Source organism: Triticum dicoccoides, chromosome 3A (genome assembly GCF_002162155.2).
Source record: "Triticum dicoccoides isolate Atlit2015 ecotype Zavitan chromosome 3A, WEW_v2.0, whole genome shotgun sequence".
NCBI lineage: Eukaryota > Viridiplantae > Streptophyta > Magnoliopsida > Poales > Poaceae > Triticum > Triticum dicoccoides.
This window is the reverse complement of record NC_041384.1, coordinates 10,668,580-10,688,963: the sequence shown is the minus strand read 5'-3', so window position 1 is coordinate 10,688,963 and position 20,384 is coordinate 10,668,580. Positions and strand designations below refer to the sequence as shown.

Genomic DNA, 20,384 nt, shown 5'->3' with positions numbered 1-20,384 from the left:
CCTTGGTTTGAAGCCAAAGTTGCTTGGGTCGGCATCGCTAAGCTAGCACCGATATCGTTCCATGGCAATGCACGGACATTCAGTTTGTATCTCTAAAAACCGAGGAGCCATTGGGAGCTCTATCCCAGTGTCAAAAGCGCTCAATCACAGTGTCATACAAACTTCCAAGCAAAACTGCAAGAACATACAGATTGAGGATCCAATTATCAAGAGGCGGAATTAGACGGGAGAGATTTGAGCGGCATAGCGCTTGTCTGACCTTGCCCTCGCCGTCACTCCAATCACCATATATTTCGGAGCCACCTTAATTTAGCTACTAAAATGCACATATGCAACCACCCATCTTCTTTCACTCATCCTGTCAGAGTACAATGCATTTCTGACTTAGTTGAAGACAAACAGGAGCATAGTACATTTGCATAGCTCCACAGTAAACATGCTTTCTCTCGCTCTATCAGTAGATTATCAACACAAAAGGATCCACTACATTCATCCAGTTCAACAATGAATGATTCAATCCCCCAAAATAAAAATGAATGACCCAAGGTGATGTTTTAAAGCACCAGCATGTACACATATAAGGGAGGTATACCTAGCATTCCTGGGCGTCAGGGGTGCTGGCAGAGAAGTGACCGGCGCTTCGGCGGCTTGGTGGCGGTGGTGGTGGTGCGTGCTGGCCGGATCTCGCGTTTTCCGGCGGGTTTGTCCTGGATCTGGCGCTACGATCCGGGTGGGCGGCACGGGTGGGGCAGCGGCCTTGCATGGTTGTTGCTCCGGCCGTGGGAAGTGGCGCGCAGAGGTCCGACACGGTGGCCTCCCGGGGGCGCGTCGGCTACACGGTGGCTCGGCGGCTCTGCCCGCGGTGACGGTCGGCTTTACTCCGGTGTCGGCTCGTTTGCGGTCGGACCGTGTCGACCTTCGCTCCATCTCCTCGTCGTCCGGACAATTCTTCAGTCCAAGGGTTGGCCCTCTCCCAGCTGCAGTCCATCGCTTGTCTCGCACCCGGGGCTGCAGGACCGAGCTCGTCTTGCGCCCGGCGGCAGGACCGAGCTCGTCTCGCGCCCGACGGGAGGATCGAGCTCGTCTCGTGCTCAGGGCTGCAGGACGGGGCGATGGAGGCCAGTTTTGGCTGGCCTATTGGGTGTCGGCACTGGGGCCGTCCAGGGGTGTGAAAGGCGGTGTCTTTCCGCTCGTCTCTTGGGTTGGGGTAGCGGCGGGTCTCGGTTTAGGTGGTGCCTGTAGGAGATATGCCCTAGAGGCAATAATAAATGATATTATTTATCTCCAAGTTTATAATTATGTTTATGTTCCATGCTATAACTGCTATGGTTCTCGAGTCTGCAATAACACGAGGCTCGAAGGAAGACTCATATGCACGTGTGGAATAATAAACGGTAAGAAGTATTCTTAGTCTGGCCTCTAAGTCTAGCTCAAGTGTTGCATGATGGTTCTATTTTCCTGATCATGGGCATGTCAATGCCAACAACTTTGAGGGCACAATGTTAAGAGAACATTTGTGTTAAATCGACCCGGATTGATGTTATGCTATGAGATTCATTCGTCACAAGTTTATGGTTGATAACACAGAGATGGTTAATGTCTGCATAATTCCTTAGTCCATGAGAGTATCGAGTTTCTTCATACTTGCTTCATGAACTTTGGGGTTTGTTAAACGTCATCCGTAAATGGGTGGCTATTACGGCGGCTTATGGGTTCATGGAAAAGTGTGTCAAGTAACTTGATAGCTCAAGATTGGGATTTGCTCCTCCGACGATGGAGAGATATTCTCGGGCCCTCTCGGTGTTACGGTATCCATCATCGTCTGGCCAGACACAGTGTGATTTGATCACATGGATGCCTAAACATGGAAACGAGAAAAGAGAACAAAACCGGTAACGAGGTAACTTGCATGGTGGACAAATTGTTCGTCCACGGGGATGCAATAAATCTCACCTCGGGTGTTTGTGACATATCGCGAAGCAACATGAATAGCTCACTGCAACTAGAGGTTCACTCGAATATTCATTCGTGTGGGTATAGGGGTCAATATGGGTGTCCACGGCTCCGATGTTGATCATTGGTCGGAAAGTGTTCCGGTCATGTCTATGCTTCACCGAACCTATAGGATTGCACGCTTAAGGGTCATCTATTTGCTGAATACTAGACAGGGAGTCTGAGAGAAATTTGCCAAAAAAGTTTCGGAGACAATGGAAGAATTCTAGAGAGAGAATAGCGAAATAGTTTTGTAACACCGAAAAGTTGTTTCGGGATATACCATTAAGTCAAATTGGTTTCGGGACACGCCTGATCATTCTTGGAGGGTGCCAGAATTATTCTGGAAACTTCTGGGAATTTTTGGGGATAAAAACCGAAAATGCTTCGGAGCTGCCGGTACCGCTTTGGTTGTTTTTCGCAGATGAAATTCACTAATCTGAAATTGTTTCAGAATGAATCCAAATCATTTTAGTGGGTACTGGAATTATTCTAAGACCCATAGAAATATTTTCAGATTTAATGAAGGAGAAAAATTGTCTTCATGAATAGTGAAAATGCATTCTTGTTTGCTTTTCGCAGATGAAAATCACTAAACCGGAATTGTTTCGGAACACGTTGAAAATTATTTTAGTGAGTACTGGAAATGTTCCGAGCCCACATAAATATTTTCAGTTCGAACCAACTCTGGAAATGTCGTCATGAATAGTGAAAGTGTTTTTTGCTTGGCTTCTTGGAAAAGCCACCTTGAGGCCCTTCTGGTATTATCCCCTTGGCTTCTTGGAGAAGCCACCCTTGGGCTTGGCCTATAAATAGGGGTGGAGGGGGCTGCCTAAAGACACACTCTTGCTCTCATATAAATGCCATGCATGATCTGGCTCTCTCTCTCTCTCCCTCCCAGCGAAATAGTTTCGTAGAGCCGAAAGGTTGTCTGAGTTCCGGCAGGAATTAGTTCTGGACGGCGAAACCCTGCTGGATCGATGACACCGTATGTGTGCAACTTTATAGAGAGATCATAGTTTTGGTCTTAGTTCGAGAGTGCCTCCCGAAGGGCTGTCCGTGTGACCGTCGGAGTTTCAAAGGTCCTCCCGAAGAGCTGTCCAAGTGACTGTCCGACTTTCGAAGGTCCTCCCGAAGGGCTGTTCGCGACAACGTCCGGGGGACTATCCGACCACCTCCCGGAGGGCTGTCCGAGGGGCAGATGAGGGTATACATCCTCGCGGTTGGGAGGTTGTAAATCCTAGCTGCGGGGATCTGCACCGCCGATCGTCATCGACTCTACTTCCCACTGCGCTACGAGTCAGTAATGAAAAAGATCAAACCATGTATGTAGTCTCTATAGTGGTCCTGGGCTGGTGCGTAGGTCCGAAATTTTTTGTTTTCTGCTGCGTTACCCTACAGTGCCTAGGTCTTGGATGCCGGGGCGGCGGCCCTGGTGGTGGTAGCGCGGTGCGTTTGGGCAAAGCCCGCGCCTTGGTGCTGTCTGCTGGCCATGGCCGTGTGGGCGGCATGGCAGTTGGGGTGCGGTGTTCGGTGGCAGTGAGTATTGGCCGGGGTGAAAACATGTTCTTTTTTTGGACGGACCGGCGGCGGCAAAGCTCGTTCCCTTCTTGAAGGCGTTGTCGCGGCTTTCATCCCCATCGTGTTGCTCCATGGGAAACTCTTATCCTCGGATCGGGCGATGGCGGCGCTCCAGTGTTGTATCCTTCCTGAAGGCGCTGCCTTGAAGTCCATGGATCATCGTATGCGGCTTCATCTCTTCGTATAGGGGTGGTGTTGTTGCGTTCAGCGCCTGTGTATCATGCCTTGGGTATGTGTTTGTTGTGGTGGTGTGCGTTTGTATCGGGTTGTTTCATGATCATTGTTTTATATATAAAGTGGGGCGGAAGCCTTTTTGGGTAATATAGTATGGTTATCAAAAACATATGAACCGTAGAGGCATGATTTATTTACTTAATATGATTCCGTTCCTTACAGTTGACCTCAGTATTCCTGCTAGCATGCCCCACTCCAAACACCAATGGCAGAGCACTAAATGGTGTAAATTTTTACATGCTGAGATTCTGGTGCTAACACCAAAACATGGTAATAAAACAGCAGAAACTATGATTTTAAAGTGTGCAAGGGACACATAACTCTACATTTGGGGTGTGTTCTAAACGCTCTTATATTTCTTTACAGAGGGGTAGAGATTATTATCCGCATTCATAACATTTATGGGCATTGCTACCATTTGACATGCTCCTCCTTGCAGGTATGGACAAATGGTGATTTTGTTCGGTTAACAAATTGGTGCTCAACTAGACAAGCCCGAGGTCCAACCAAGCTAGCTATAATCAGTGGCCATTTCTTCGAATAAACAAATTATCTGAATCTCTTTAGCGTTTCTGTATTGATATACTTGGATTTTCGTAGTCTCCATTTTGATAACTGTGGTATGGATTGAGTGGAGATAGTACAGTTCGTAGAGACTATGCGTAGATCTAGATCAGTTCTTCAAATGTCCAGTGTCTTTCCCTGGTAGGCATTACTCTTTCATTGAATTGGCATTGTACAAAAATAGCACATTGCCTATTAACTGTTTCATGCAATTTTGCTTGTGGTTTCGGTACCAATGCTTGCATGCCCATTTCACTTTGCTTTTATTACGAAATGGGTTGAGTTGGGTCGTCCATGAGAAGCACTGATTTGCTTTTCATGAAGGCATAGATTTGCTTCCCCAAGAGGCAGAGATGTTTTAATGGACGATTCAACATTCTTTTTGTGATTTTTTTTGCTTCAATGAGAAGCACTTGTTTGCTTTTCGTGGAGGTATAGATTTGCCTCCACAAGATGCAAATTTGCACTTTCCATGGATAAAAGAAAAACGTAAGCAATTGCTGATGCAAAAGAATAGAAAAACAAAAAAAGATAAAAAGATAAAAAGGAAAAAAACAAACATGAAGAAACAAAATAAAAAATCAATTAAGAAAAAACCTTATGAAACCTTCACAAAACAAGACTGAAGGTTCCAGAAGCTTCCTGAAACATTTCGCTGCATGGGCTAATAATTGCTCTAATGGGCCTGCCCAGGAAACTTTGCTACGTTAGCAAGGAATATACTCGTATTTGCTCTGTTCAACTAAAAAAAAGAAGTATTTTTTCACGTACTAAACATTATATAGGAGCTCCCAAAGATCATCCCCGTAAGACGAGAACTCCTATATGACACAAAGCGCGACCCACAAAACGATCACTTGATGGGCCGACTCAATTGCGTGAGATGTTGCACTACTACTCTTTAGATTGAATTTGGCTGTTTTCCAAAAGTAACCCAGCTGAAGTTTTTTTTATAGATGTAAAAGATATGTAACAGCATGATTGTAATTATTTTTTACGCAACTCAACTGTTTTTGTGCATTTTGAAATATTAGCAAATTGAAAATGTTCTGGTGTTTCTTAAATGTTCATGACTTTTAAAAATGTTCACTAATTCAAAAAAATTCTAATAAATTTATTTTATTTTTTACCGGTGTTAAAAATGTGCACTAAATCAAAATATGTTCACGAATTCAAAAATTCATAGCGTATTTAAAATATTGCACTTAAAAGTAGTATTTAAAAAAATCGCACTTTAGGAAAGATGTTCATGTATTTTCAGAAAGTATTTTAAACAGAAAAATGTATCTTGTATAGACAGAAACGGAAAAACTAAAAACCAAAAACATGAGAAATAAAAGAAAATTTAAAAACAAAAATGATTTAGTAAATATTTTTTAAAAATGGATAAAATAAATATAAAAGATATGAAATAAATAGAAAAATAGAAATAGAAAAAACCGGAACTCAGTACCCCAAATGGTACCGAAAATCAGAAGAGTGTTATAAGAACAGTAATTGAACCCAGAAAAATCACCCCACTCTCCTCCTGTTCCTGGCACATTACATATCGCTCTGTACCATTTGTTGTCATCCTGATGAAGTGAGCATAGTCTAGGAGTTGCGCTGGTAAACTATGTTGATAGACTAGATAGGACAAAAATAGACGAGTACGAAAATTTGGCACCCAGGTCACTTGTAGCTGCTATGTTCGTAAAACGGAAATAAAGATATGTCAAAGGTTCAAAATTGCAAAATAATTTCACGATATGTCTAGATGTATAAACAACTCTTCCTTGTATCTTAGCGAGGCAATCAAATAAAAGTGTTTTAACCATTTATATGACTAGCCTCATCACATCCCCAATAAACTTCATATAGTGCATAGCATTCCCTGTATTGACCTTTCATCATAACCAGTCCAGCATTAGACTATAACACAAATGTACAATATGAATCCATAAAAAAGATAATACAATTAGAACCCACAAATTGAGAGAAGAATTTTACTTGTAATCAGAATATAATCATTGATCATAATCACATACGATAGCGCATATGATCTTACACACCAACGTTGTACGAGGAGAGGACTACATTTTCCAGGGGAAGCTACATAGCAGAGTACCATTAGCCCCCTCTATGACCTAATTTAGCTAAGAATCATACTCCCTTCTGATGGAAATATCAGTCGGGCATGTGTCTTTAGGTCTTCGATTCGACTAGTGAGGCCGTGTTCCATGCCATAAAAAATTACATCTCTATAGATTCATTATGAAATTAAGTTTCTAAACATATATTTTTCTAGCATATCATGCATGATTTGCTAGTTAAATCGACGAGCTAAATTCTCGTGCCTGGCTCATATTCCCATCTGTAGGGAGTACAAAAGTTTCTTTAGCAAGGATCCTTCCAAAGCTAGTATCGGCCTATACTAAGCCAGGGTCGCGAGACAACCGATATTCACCAATCCAAACAAATTAGAGATTGTAATATATCATTGGGGGTTATACAATCATGAGCACTTGTTATGATAAGAGTAATACTTTATTTATGTGGGAATCAAACAAATAATTACATATATTAATAAGATCATTAGATACAATAAATAATTACAACCACAAGGAATACAATTTTGTCGTCAAACCCTAGCGACCGGTGCAACACAAAATTAATTGTGGTTGTCGGCCCAGAACTGAGCTTGGAGCCAGTCCACGGTCTTCTTCTCCACCTGAAAGGCCTTGGCGAGAACATCATCCGAGATCATAGGCTCTGATCCAAATACGGCGTTGGCAATGGTAATTGCCCCAGGGTTCTGGCTGCTAAGTGCGGCAATCGCAACCGCGGGCTTGTAGGGGTTGGGGTTAAACTGGAAGTGGATGAGTCCTTGCGGGAAAACAAAGACATCACCCTTCCTGAGCTCCTTGGAGAAGAGCTTGTTTTCCGGGTTGGACGTGACGAAGCCGACGTAGAGTGTACCCTCAAGCACGGTGAGGATCTCGGTGGCACGGGGGTGTGTGTGTGGAGGGTTCTCGCCTAGGGGTGCGTAGTCGATGCGTGCGAGGGAGATGCCAAGCGTGTTGAGGCCAGCAATCTTCATGACGTTAATCAAGGTCACGTTGGACCCGACCTTGCTCATCTTTGTGTCTCTCGGCATGTCGAGTTTGGCCGCCAGGAAGAAGTCCTCCGCTGTCACGGCCTTTGGGTCCTTGCATACGAATCCGTTAACAAGTACTGCATCAAGAGAAATAAGATAAATACGCACACAAGGGAAAATTGATTACAAACTATTTTGATATAATTCAAATATGATGTGATGAAAGAGTTAACTTGGTACATACCACGCGAGCTATTGTCCGCCACACAAAAGTCTTGGAGAGGACCAGGATCTGAAGATAGAGCCTGGCATGAGACCAATGCAAGAATAGCAGTGCAGAGAAGGAAGCAGGAGGAAGAGAAGGAGGCCATGTTTCTGCCGGTGAAATGGATGCTGTCTAACTCTTAGCTAGCTTTGTGTGTTGAGGGGTGGTAGCTGATTCTGTGGCCATGTTGGGAGTATGTATGGATATATATAGCTTGGCTGCAGCTGTCCGAGTTGCGAATTAGTAAAATCCAAGGCGTAACATAGCAACACTAGGTTGACATGGTCTCTAATTGCAGAGCAACCCACGTGCCCAATTAACAGGTCTTGACGACGCGGTTAAACTGGCTGGCCGGTTCTCCCGTCACGCATGCTAGCTAGCTTGTGTATAGCTAATTAATTAACTCCCGGTAGCAACAAACCTAGCATGCATGAGGCGACTAGGTAAGGCTACGTCAACTAGCTCTCAAGATTACGCCATATATTCAACGGGAAGAAATATTCATCAATTTTAGCTATAGCTTCATCCTACTACGTCATGCATGACAGTGACACGGTTCAAAGGCGTGTAATCCATACACATCATAATTTATCACGTCAGACCAAGACCACGTCAGGTTTGTTTTCTTAGCTAGTAGTACACCATACAAAGAAACTTCAGAAAGTTGATGGATTCAGGCCATGTTTTGGTCCGGGCACTCTACACCTGCTCGATTGAATAAATTAATGACCATTTCTACATGGCCATGCATACACATATACGTTTTCGTTGACTGTTTCACAAAATCCCTACTCTTTCTGCTGCTATAAATATATAGCCTTCGCAAAGCCAAACCACACAACACAACGAAGCAACAAAACACACTTGCTTTCAGCAAAAACCCAAATGGCCACCTCTTCCTATTTCCTTCTCTTTGCCATTCTTGCGTTGGCGTCATGGCAGGCTATCGCTTCTGATCCGAGCCCCCTGCAAGACTTTTGTGTCGCAGACAACAGCTCACGTGGTATGTCTTCTCAACACTGGGTGAACATCAAGTACCTCTCATAGTTCTTAGATTATATTTAGCATAGCATCCATTCACAAATTATTGATAGACTCAACTGATGTAAATATATATGTCCTCTGTCACGCAGTTCTAGTTAATGGATTTGTCTGCAAAGACCCAAAGGATGTCAAGGCCGAAGACTTCTTCTTGGCTGCCAAACTCGACATGCCGAGAGACACGAAGACGAACAAAGTTGGGTCCAATGTCACTTTGATCAATGTGATGCGGATTCCCGGCCTAAACACATTGGGCATCTCCCTGGCGCGCATCGACTATGCACCTTTAGGCGAGAACCCACCACACACTCACCCGCGTGCCACTGAGATCCTCACCGTGCTTGAAGGGACCCTTTATGTCGGCTTCATCACATCCAACCCAGACAACAAGTTATTGTCGAAGGTGCTTAGCGAGGGTGATGTGTTTGTATTCCCAGAAGGTCTCATCCACTTCCAGTTCAACCCCAACCCCTACAAACCGGCGGTGGCAATTGCTGCACTTAGCAGCCAGAACCCTGGGGCTATCACCATTGCCAACGCTATGTTTGGGTCAAAACCGGCAATCTCAGACGATGTTCTAGCCAAGGCGTTCCAAGTGGAGAAGAAGACTGTGGACTGGCTTCAGGCTCAGTTTTGGGCAGACAACCAGAACTAATGATGTCTTGCATGGACAAATGTTGAAAATAGAATCGTCTTGCATGGACAAATGTATTGTACTAGCTTTTGTAAAAAAAAATTATCATGTATGGCTGAAATACTGGATTGAATAAAATGTTGGTCTAGTATTAGACGGCACAAATTAATATTTCTAAGCATACTCATAATGTATTTAAGTTATAATCCATAATCAACGATAGCTCAGCTGTGGTGACTAACTAGCATGCAGGGCTTAAACTATAGAAAAATCGACGATAGGACATGTCAATCTCTCTTGATATCTGCCAAGTGGAAGAAATTTGTATCCACATTTAATCTTCGGACACAAAATAGCACAATCTGAATAGTAGTCTAGAGGGAGATGATATGAAACTACTATTCACCACGAAAAGTTAGTGGTACAGAATGGACTATCTCATTTGGCACATCCGGCTAGGAGGATGTAGTATGAGAGACGAGGGCGCATCTCATAGGATTTAAGAAGAATCACCGCCACTGATGGACCTCTTTGGCAACTACCGCAACCTTGAGTAAATCTCCGATGGTTTATTTTCTAGGGCGAAATCAATATGGCGCATTACTTTCCAGGATTGTTCCTACCAGAAAAAATGAGCTTACTTTCCTCATGGTTCTTCTGCAGACTAGTTGTAATGCTATTATCTCATGTGGTTTGCCTATGGCCCGCTAGTCAGTCACTCTCAGTAGAATTTATGCGTTGGATGTCAGAAATGTGAGGTTGTGGCATAGATGTGTTAATCCTTTTGTTGCTACTGCGGAATGGAAGTGTTGTCATGGCAGCAATTTGTCACTCAAAAACACGGCCATGGCATGGAAGCATTACCATTATATTGTGTTAATTCATTTACAATTATTGTTTATAAAACTGGAAACATTCCTTTAAAATAAATAGGGAAAACTACCTAGCTGCTACTTGAGTAGTACACGTATGAAGACCTTTGAGCAGTAGAGGGGGAAAATGGCACTTAAGTTATACCACCGGAAGAAGCATCACCTGTGGTAATGATGCTTGCATCACTGAAGTTCCACTGCAATGTTCTCAACCATGAGTTTGATACAGATGTCGCAGGTATTCTTCCACCACAGACGAACTCTATACAAGCCTCAGATAGCGCCCCATACCCATTACGAGATGCTCATTCACCACAACTAAGGTGATGTTGTAGCTCCACCATGCCTCCTTCATGAGCTTGGAAAGATTGTCAAATGGGGTTGATGATGTTGCAGTCACCACCGATGGGATGAGGTTGCATCAGCCGATGCATTTTTGCTACACGTGCGTGCAATGTAGCCGATCCAATTGGGCGAGGTGAAATACCCTGCCTTGAGCATCTTCAATGTTGTAACGATCAACAATGATGTCCTTCGGAAGCACGATTGCTCCCCTCTAGAGCTCATACTTCCTCGTCGGCACTGTTGTCAGCTTCGTAGTGTATTTGGCCCTACTTTCGACTCATCTAGGCTTGCTGGTATAGTTTGTTATGTGTGATGTCAGCACACACAGTGCGTCATCACCTGCCATGATCAAGCGCCCTGTTTAGTGCTCTGTAATTGTGTTTTGAAGTGGGGCGTGCTAGCTGGAATACTTGACTCAGCTCTAGGCGAGAAATAGTATGTGGTGTGCGCTACCTAATAAATCACATTATGTAAACATAGTAGCACCAAGTTATTCAATCTGTTATGACCAACATATTAGGTGGGCTGTGGCCCAAGTTATCTTATCGTTATTAGGAGCTTAGCCCAATTATCTTATCGGTATTAGGGTCGTTTGCTTAGGAGTCAAGTAAACCTCTCTATATAAGGAGAGGAGATGTATCAATCTAATCAAGCAAGAAGCAATCAGTATATGCTCGGCTTCCCTTAGGGAGCCGGGAGACCTAACCCTAGCCGCCTCTTGCGCCGCCGCCGCCTCTTCTCCACCATGCAAGGACGGCGCCCAGCCGCCGGCCGCCGCGCCCTTGACCTCGTCTTCCTCCATCTTTCCCCTACAATCTCCGCCCTAGAACCAACAGAACCCTAGCTCCTAACACCTTGGTATCAGGTAGCCCTCGCAGCCGCCGCACCCCGGGGCCACCGTGACGCTGGTCGGGCCGCTGCAGCTACAGCCAGCCCCCGCCACCGCCCCGATCTGGCCACAATGGCCGGCCGCGGCCATCGCCGCACCCGCCACCTCCGCCGTTTCCAGGTAGCAGCAGCTGCCGCGGCCGGCGCCTCCGCCGCCCAGCACCGGGCTGACTACAACCGCGCCGGCGGGCGTGCCGATTCAGCAAGTGCAGTTCCCGCCCTCGCCATCCCAGCTTCCGGCCTGGTTGCCCGGGACGTCACCACCGCCAGTCTACACCATGGCCGTCGACTAGCCGGCGCCCTCCCTGTCGTACGACGGGCCCTCCGGCTCCGCGGGTTTCCACGTTGGCTTCGACGGGCCACCGCTTTCCTGCGGACCACCTGTGCACATCGGACCAATGCCATCCTCTTCGCTGCTCCGTACCGCCGAGCCGTACACTCATGGCGGTCATGCTCAGACACCGCCGCGCTTCGCCAAGCTCGCCTTCGCCACCTACGACGGCGCCGAGGACCCCCTCAACTGGCTCAACCAGTGCGAGCAGTTCTTCCGGGGGCAACGGACGCTCGCGTCGGACCGCACCTGGCTCGCCTCTTATCACCTCCGCGGCGCCGCACAGACGTGGTACTACGCCCTCGAGCAGGACGAGGGCGGCATGCCCCCATGGGAGCGTTTTCGCGAGTTCTGCCTCCTTCGCCTCGGACTACCGATACGTGGGAGCCGGCTGGCGGAGTTGGGCCGCCTTCCCTTCACCTCTACGGTGCAGGACTACATCGACCGCTTTCAGGCCCTGGCGTGCCACGCGTCCGCCGTGACGGCTCACCAGCGGGCCGAACTCTTCGTCGGCGGTCTGCCAGATCATATCCGCGTGGACGTCGAGCTGCAGGGACCCCAGGACCTCCAGACGGCCATGTACTACGCCCGTGCGTTCGAGCGCCGCGCGGTGGCCATCCAGCAGGCATCATCGTCCCGGGCCGCTGGGCCGCCACCCTGGCCGGATGTTTCCGAGCAGGGTCAGCCTGCTCAGGCTTCCGCAGCACACCTTGCCGCAACCGCGGCGCGCCCGTTCCGCCGGTTCACCTCGGCCGAGCTACTCGAGCGTCGCCGCCAAGGGTTGTGCTTCAACTGCGACGAGACCTACATGCCCGGCCACGTCTGCCCCCGACTCTTCTACCTGGAGGCTGCAGACTACATTGAGGAGGACGCCGTCGCCGCCGGGCTCGGCGACCTGGCCGCCCCAGCTGTCGCGGAGGTGTTTGATGCTGGTTGATCACCTCGAGGAGTTCAGTAAGCGCTTCCCCGCCTTACAGCTCGAGGACGAGCTGTTTGTGCAGACGGGGAGAAGTGTTATGACCGACATATTAGGTGGGCTGTGGCCCAAGTTATCTTATTGTTATTAGGGGCTTAGCCCAGTTATCTTATCGGTATTAGGGTCGTTTGCTTAGGAGTCAAGTAAATCTCTCTATATAAGGAGAGGAGATGTATCAATCTAATCAAGCAAGAAGCAATCAGTATTTGCTCGGCTTCCCTTAGGGAGCCGGGAGACCTAACCCTAGCCGCCTCTTGCGCCGCCGCCGCCTCTTCTCCACCACGCAAGGACGGCGCCCAGCCGCCGGCCGCCGCGCCCTTGACCTCATCTTCCTCCATCTTTCCCCTACAATCTTCGCCCTAGAACCAACAGAACCCTAGCTCCTAACACAATCATATTCTACTATCTCAATTAATCATGCCATCAGGTTTCATTTATTTTTGATAACCATCTCAGAAACGAGGAGTTCCAGTTATATTCACATGTGAAACTCCTCATAGGCTATCAAGTCTAGATGGAACACCTAACATATGAGCATGATTAATGTATATTATGTTCATATATATATACTCACTATCTCTAAACGGTCCTTTCATAAGAGCCATGGAGTATATACAAAACTCTACTCGAGAGATATGCCGAAGAACTAGTGGTTTCATGGTTTTTCCACCCCAATGTTTTTAACCATCTCCCGGAGTTTGATTCCAAACCATCGGTAATATGTAACCAATCCATCATGGATAAATTTCTTGCCCATTATTAATTTCTGCCTCAATCGTAGTGATGAATCCTTACCTGCCAGAGAAAGATCGTCGGCTATTATGATGCCACTCTCACTCTGTCTAGTAAGTAGTACACACCTTAGCTAGAGAACACCCTAGATCAATTCGTCCATCCCCATTCCAGTCACACTCACACTCTAGCCTATCCAAGTTTACCTTGGTCTTTGGCCGACGCATAATCTAGCAAGGTGGTGTGGCAATAGGCATCCTCTCTCGCCTCTACTTCAATAAAACCTTGGGCATGCGCATCATCCAGCAAGGAAGCATACAGGATCAAGCACATCAACCTTTTATCTAAAATCTCGTTATTTGTGGAATGCAATTTCCACCACACAGGAGGTGAAAAATATATTCCGGGTGACCACCCAGGCGAACGAGAGTGTCCAGTGTTCGCTGATTCCGACCTTGTCATAACCGCCCCTCAATTGTGGCCCTATAACACCGATGGACCACCTCTACCTCGGCTTGCTGATCTTGTGATGTGCCTAATTCCAGGTTTGTTTTATATGAGGCTTCAGATTGAATCTAAGAAATTCTTATGTTATGTGATCAATATAGCAGCATGTCAGTATAGATGTCATCAAGGAAGCATCGGGATTAGCTAGCAAATAACCATGTCCTAATATAAATAGGTAAATTTCTAGTACTAAAAGTACTCGACTTGCAAGCACTATGGATGAGTTGGTTTTAGAAATTAGGCAAAATGAACATAACCATATTTGGTAAATAAAGTCTCTGCAAATTGGAACAAACCATGTAGCCAAGAGACTAGCACACAACCCTAATCTCAGTGTAGCTGATCAAAGTACGACCTCACCCCATCCTTTTTCTTAAACCATCAAGCCACCAATCCACTCCCCCCCTTCCTCATGTCGCCATCCAGCCCTTCCACTTACACATGTCCACAAAATGTCCTACTCGTCTACGCGAAGGGAGACAATATTCCCCCCTCCTGGCGCCTATCTTATCCTCTCCCAACCTATCTAGACTCACCGCCAATACATCCTCCACATGGTACTCCTCCCAACGCTACCACACCCTACAATAATAATAATAATGATGAGATAATAAACAACTCCTCCTTATTCTTAGTGAGTCATTCAAATAATAGTGATTTAAAAAATTTATATCACCGGGCTAATACACCCCCAATACAGTTCATGTATAGCATACAATTCCGTCTATTGTCCTTTCGTCATAACCAGTCAAACATTAGACTACAGCACAGATATACAATATGCATCTATAAATTGATCATACAATTAAGACAGTACAAATAGAGAGAAGAATTGTATTCGCAATCAGAGAATAATCATTGAGCATAATCATATGCGATAGGTCATATGATCTTACACACAACAAGGATATTACATTTATCATGGCAAGCTACAAAAGCGAGAACCTTTAGCACTGTCTAAAACCTAATTTAGCTAAGCACCCCACATATGTTTCGTTAGCAAGGATCCTTCCCGGCTAGTATTGGCCTATACTAAGCTAGGGGCGCGAGACATCTGGCACTCGACAATCCGAACAAATTAGAGCTTGTATTCTATCTTTAGGATTCTAAAATCATAAGCACTTGGTGTGTACAGCAAGGGAAATAAGATTAATACTTTATTCATGTGCGAATCAAACAAATCATTACATATATTAATAACATGACCAAATACAATAAATAATTACAATCACAAAGAATACAATTTTGTGGTCGAACCCTAGCGACCATAGAAACACAAAATTAATTGTGGTTGTCGGCCCAGAACTGAGCTTGGAGCCAGTCCACGGTCTTCTTCTCCACCTGGAAGGCCTTGGCGAGAACATCATCCGAGATCATAGGCTTTGATCCAAATACAGCATTAGCAATGGTAATTGCCCCTGGGTTCTGGCTGCTAAGTGCGGCAATTGCGACCGCCGGCTTGTAGGGGTTGGGGTTAAACTGGAAGTGGATGAGTCCTTGTGGGAAAACAAACACATCACCCTTCCTTAGCTCTTTGGAGAAGAGCTTGTTTTCCGGGTTTGATGTGACGAAGCCGACATAGAGTGTACCCTCAAGCACGGTGAGGATCTCGGTGGCACGAGGGTGTGTGTGTGGAGGGTTCTCGCCTAGGGGTGCATAGTCGATGCGTGCGAGGGAGATGCCAAGTGTGTTGAGGCCGGCGATCTTCATGACGTTGACCAAGGTCACGTTGGACCCGACCTTGCTCATCTTTGTGTCTCTAGGCATGTCAAGTTTGGCCGCCAGGAAGAAGTCCTCCGCCGTCACAGCATTTGGGTCCTTACAGACGAATCCATTAACAAGCACTGCATCAAGAGAAACAACTTTCATGAATTAGTACACACAATCACACATACACAAGGCAAAAATCATTTCTGAAAATGGTGATACTGTTAGACATATCAAAGGATTCAAATTACTATTTTAAATAGCTCGCTATAGCTCCACTATAGCACGCTATAGAGTTTACAAAAGGTCTTGCGCTAAGAGACTTTGGTCCAAACAAATGAACAAACATTTTCAATAGCACGCTATAGCTTCGCTATAGCACGCTATAGCATTTGGAAGAGGTCCGCCGCTAAGATGCTTAGCGCGCTATTTAAAACTATGATTCAAATATGACGCGATGAAAGAATTAACTTGGTACATACCACGTGAGCTATTGTCCGCGACACAGAAGTCTTGGAGAGGACCAGGATCGGAAGCTACAGCCTGCCATGAGACCAATGCAAGAATAGCAGTGAAGAGAAGGAAGCTGGAGGAGGCCATTTTTCTGCTGGAGAAATCGATGCTGTCTAAGCGTCTACCGCTTAGATAGCTTTGTGTGCTTGATTAGTATCTATGCAGTGGTAGCTGGTTCTTTGGCCATGTAGGAAGTAGGCATGGATATATATAGCTCGCCTGCAGTTGACACAGTTCACGATTGACATGGTCTCTCTCTTGCAGAGCAGCCCATGTGTTGTAAATTTAATACTGTATTTCTGAAAACGCGGTTAAACTGGCTGGCCGGCTCTCCGATCATGCATCTAGCTAGTGTGCTAATACAAGCTTGTGTGTATAGGTAATTAACTGTCGATAGCAACAGGCCAACAACGAGGCGACTAGGTAAGGCTACGTTACGCCATATATTCAACGGGAAGAAATACTCATCAATTAGCTAGCTTCATCGTATGTCATGCATGACAATGACATACCCTTTCAAAGACGTGTAATCCATCCATCATGATTTATCACATCAGACCAACCCTTTTAATTTTTTAAACGTGAATATTTGTTAACCCACAAAGATATTTAAAATTCGTTTGAAAACAACCAGAAAAAAAAATGTGTTATCATAAAACCAGCGCTTCGGCGAACTTGACCCGCGCTGGGAGGTCGCTTGCCCCTTTTTACCCTTATAGCCAGGTGAGGCGATTTGTTTTTTGCTCGCTTAAAGCGATTCATAGCGTCACGCGTCAAAAGGTCGCCCAATCGTGCACAGGTTGCGGGTGGTGGGCCAGCCAATCTCAGCCTGGGTTGATGCTTAGTAGTAGCGCGGGGTAAACATCCCACGCTACTGTTAAGTACGAGTAGCGCTAGAACAGAACAGCGCTACAGGTAGAACTTAACAGTAGCGCCAGATGCCCCACCAAACACTGATGCTAAGTGGGCTCCGCAGTACCCCACAGGCTGGCCACAGTAGGAGCGGGGGTTATAGAACCGCGCTAGTTAGCAGTAGCGTCAGGTTAGTTTTCTTAATTGGCTATAGTATACAGCATACAAGGAAACTTGCTAAAAGTTGATTAATTCATGGCATACATTTAGTCCACGTGTGTGCCGATTAAATAACTAATGACCATTTCTATCTGCCAGGCAGACATATGCTTTTCTTTGACTGTTTCACAGAATCGCCTTCTCTTTCTGCTGCTATAAACAGGGACGGAGCGAGAAAATGGCGATAGGGGGGCAGGGGCTTGAACTAGAAGGGTCCATCACAATCATAGATGTAACAATCATATGGGCATATAGCATAGCAAATACCGTGAGGTTCGCGGTTCTACAATATGAATGAAATCTGCATATCTATTCTGAATGAAAATCCTGACTGGATATTTTCTTCGGAAGTGGCTAGAAAATGTTCTCAACTAAACTCTTCCCCTTCATGTCTACAAACCCATAATTTGACATTCAATTTTTTTCTGATTCTTCTATTGTTCTGGTTTCTAGTTCTATTGTTTTTAAGGCACACATCAAAATAAAGTGTAGATTGAAAGAGAAGTTAGAAATCATGTTCACATCATTTGAATTAGCATCATGTTCACATGACAGAGAGCTTGAACCAATTGGCTTGAAAAATTTATGAATTGACTAAGCTCTCTACCTCTTCATGCCTACACACAATTAATTGGATAATACAACAATTTCTAATTGGTTTTGAGTAATGTCTATATTTCTACAATTACATTCTAAGACACGGACTAATCTAATGCTGAAAATAAACTGACCTTTCTTGATTGTCTGGTCACGCATCCGTGTGTGTGCGGCCGGCCGGAATGCACCTGTGCTCTGCGGATCGGCATGACAGGGAGTCGGGCCGTCGGGGATGGTCGGACGGAGGCCTTCCCTCCTCGGCGGACGGAGAGATTATTCGATGGAGAGGATGGAAGATCTAGTAGGCCGGCAGCGGCGCCGGCAACGTAGTTTTTCCAATCGCAACAACTGAGGAACGACGAGCAGATTGGAAACGCTCGTGCGTACGTCGTGGACTCGCTAGTGGTCGTGCGTATTGCTTTTTTTGTTTAGCAACACGCGTATTGCTTCTAGACTCCTTGTCTCCCACGTGGACTGTTTTCTTTTACTTTTTCCTCATATTGGAGCCGTTGGCCTGCTGCCTGCAATCAATGCATCTGTATGTACATGGGCTTGAGGCCTCTCGCTATGGCCCGAGCAAGAGATGAATTATTCCCGGGCTCGGTTGTACCAAGGCATAGTGTACATGCATGTTCAAGCCTAGCAAGCGGTAAGTAATGTCCACCTAGGCGGCATAGTTGGGATAGATCATAGGAGATCCATAATAGACCACAATATAGTATGCCAGATAGTCAAGGTCGATCATAATGTGTGGCGGAAGAGATGTTGCCGGAGCACATAATCTGCAATGTCCCATGCAACAAGGTCAGTGGTGAAGCTGGAGACGCAGTCGATGTCATTCATTGGTGTAGATCCTATATTGGGCGATGAAGACAGTGAGGCTGAAGTCAGTGAATGCATGATTGATGATGTTGGTGTCGATGAAGATGAAGTCAATGGTGAAGACCTAGGCGATGTAGATGACAATGTCTATGAAGATGAAGCTGATGGTGAAGATGTAAGCCATATAGATGACCAAGATGGTGAAGGTCATGGTACCTATGATCCGATTTGGCGGTGTGAGGAACCCCATGGTCAGCGCCAACTATCAAGCGTGTTTCCGAAGTTCCTAAAAATATGATGATAGCCACACGTAGATTTGTTTCGTAGAGGGACATAACTTCAAGTTACAGGATGGACACGACGCACATGTTTTATCTAGGTTTGGGCCCTCGTTAGGTGAGTAACAACCCTAAACCTACTTATATGTGATAATACCACATATGGTTTAGAATGTAGGAGTACAATGATATGTACGATGGGTTGGATGTCAACTCACCCAGTTTGGAGGTGGATGATTAGGATGAGATGTCCATATCAGATCTACTTGAATGGTAATGTGCTAACCTAGGGATTTAGGAGATGGTGGATCCGTCCTTGTCTTGGTCAGGCACCTTTATATAGAGGTTTTGGTCGGTGCCCGCCATCCCTTCATCTTGAGCAACTTAAGGGAATCGGTCACACAGACATAGCCCCTCAATACTTCCTACGCAGGCAGATGCAGCTCAAAATACGAGATGCAAAACACCCCCGGGAATATTGTGATCCTCTACCCCCCGCCTGACACAAATCATAAAATATATATTCCATGGCTCGAAAGGAATCGTGACTAATGAAACCTTCCAGACCATCAGAAACTCTAAAGAAACAGTAGGTTCTTGCACAATCTGTTCTCCACGAGAAATTGTTTAAGGGAAAGATAAAGGTTAAAGAGAGGAAAATGCTAGCAAATTAGTCAAGTTCGAGTCTACTAGCGTGCGAGTTTCCAGCTGATCCAAGGTATGAAACTTACAATAATAGGGCTTTACTTCTTTTACAGAATGACTCTTCAGATGTGCGAGATAGCCATACATCTTCCAAGCATAATTTTGGATTTTTTTTCTTTCGAAATGGCAGTTATCCTGCATTTATTAAGAAGAAAAGATTTGCTCAGTTAATTAGGGAAAACCAAACAAAAATTAGATTGCCCAGTTAACTATAGAGAACCGAGTGAAAACCAGCACAACCGCCGAGCAACACACATAAGAAAGCCCACACACACCGCTACAAAGAGGGCCTCGACGAGATAGTACGCAGGCGTCATCGTCATCACTCCTCCCCTAGAGGTGTCATCGCCATCCCTACATCGTGAGCAAGCGACTCTGACTTTGCCGGAGGCAATCGTCGTCTCAACCCACACCGTAGCGAACACGTGAAGCTGCATGAAGATTTGCACCAAAGCTCAGCCACCTGCGGCCAGATAGCGCCGCTCCGATTCTGACGGAGCACTCTGAATTAGCCGACTACGGTCCCGCGAGCGCCTCGCTCCCGCGACTAGGGTTTCCCCTGCTCCCCCCGCCGCCGCCGCCACCGGCCGCCCCCTCCTGCCGCCGCCGGCCGCCGCAGCGCGCTCCCCGCCTCCCTCTCCCCCTTCCCTCCC

The 20,384-nt window shown here is 45.9% G+C and overlaps 3 protein-coding genes across 3 annotated transcripts; 1 reads left to right on the top strand and 2 right to left on the bottom strand.

The window, feature by feature from the left end:
• Positions 1-6,941: 6,941 nt before the first annotated feature.
• LOC119270932 (germin-like protein 8-8) lies at positions 6,942-7,873 on the bottom strand. The gene is made up of 2 exons (XM_037552935.1): positions 7,692-7,873; positions 6,942-7,584 (listed from the first exon to the last, which is right to left on the bottom strand). The coding sequence occupies exons 1-2, from the start codon at positions 7,816-7,818 to the stop codon at positions 7,022-7,024; spliced, it is 690 nt and encodes a 229-aa protein (XP_037408832.1). The 5' UTR covers positions 7,819-7,873; the 3' UTR covers positions 6,942-7,021.
• A 724-nt stretch (positions 7,874-8,597) lies between these two features.
• LOC119270933 (germin-like protein 8-11) lies at positions 8,598-9,410 on the top strand. Its single transcript, XM_037552936.1, has 2 exons — positions 8,598-8,715; positions 8,846-9,410. Exons 1-2 carry the CDS (start codon positions 8,598-8,600, stop codon positions 9,406-9,408), a joined length of 681 nt encoding a protein of 226 aa, XP_037408833.1. The 3' UTR covers positions 9,409-9,410.
• A 5,909-nt stretch (positions 9,411-15,319) lies between these two features.
• Positions 15,320-16,408, bottom strand: LOC119270931 (germin-like protein 8-8). Its single transcript, XM_037552934.1, has 2 exons — positions 16,228-16,408; positions 15,320-15,882 (listed from the first exon to the last, which is right to left on the bottom strand). Exons 1-2 carry the CDS (start codon positions 16,343-16,345, stop codon positions 15,320-15,322), a joined length of 681 nt encoding a protein of 226 aa, XP_037408831.1. The 5' UTR covers positions 16,346-16,408.
• Between the last annotated feature and the right edge of the window lie 3,976 nt (positions 16,409-20,384).

Coding starts and splice junctions, on each gene's coding strand:
- LOC119270931 (XM_037552934.1), bottom strand. CDS start 16,345: ATGGCCTCCTCCAGCTTCCTTCTCTTCACTGCTATTCTTGCATTGGTC. Junction 15,883..16,227: donor CGCGGACAATAGCTCACGTG/GTATGTACCAAG, acceptor CTCTTGATGCAG/TGCTTGTTAATGGATTCGTC.
- LOC119270933 (XM_037552936.1), top strand. CDS start 8,598: ATGGCCACCTCTTCCTATTTCCTTCTCTTTGCCATTCTTGCGTTGGCG. Junction 8,716..8,845: donor CGCAGACAACAGCTCACGTG/GTATGTCTTCTC, acceptor TCTGTCACGCAG/TTCTAGTTAATGGATTTGTC.
- LOC119270932 (XM_037552935.1), bottom strand. CDS start 7,818: ATGGCCTCCTTCTCTTCCTCCTGCTTCCTTCTCTGCACTGCTATTCTT. Junction 7,585..7,691: donor GGCGGACAATAGCTCGCGTG/GTATGTACCAAG, acceptor CTCTTGATGCAG/TACTTGTTAACGGATTCGTA.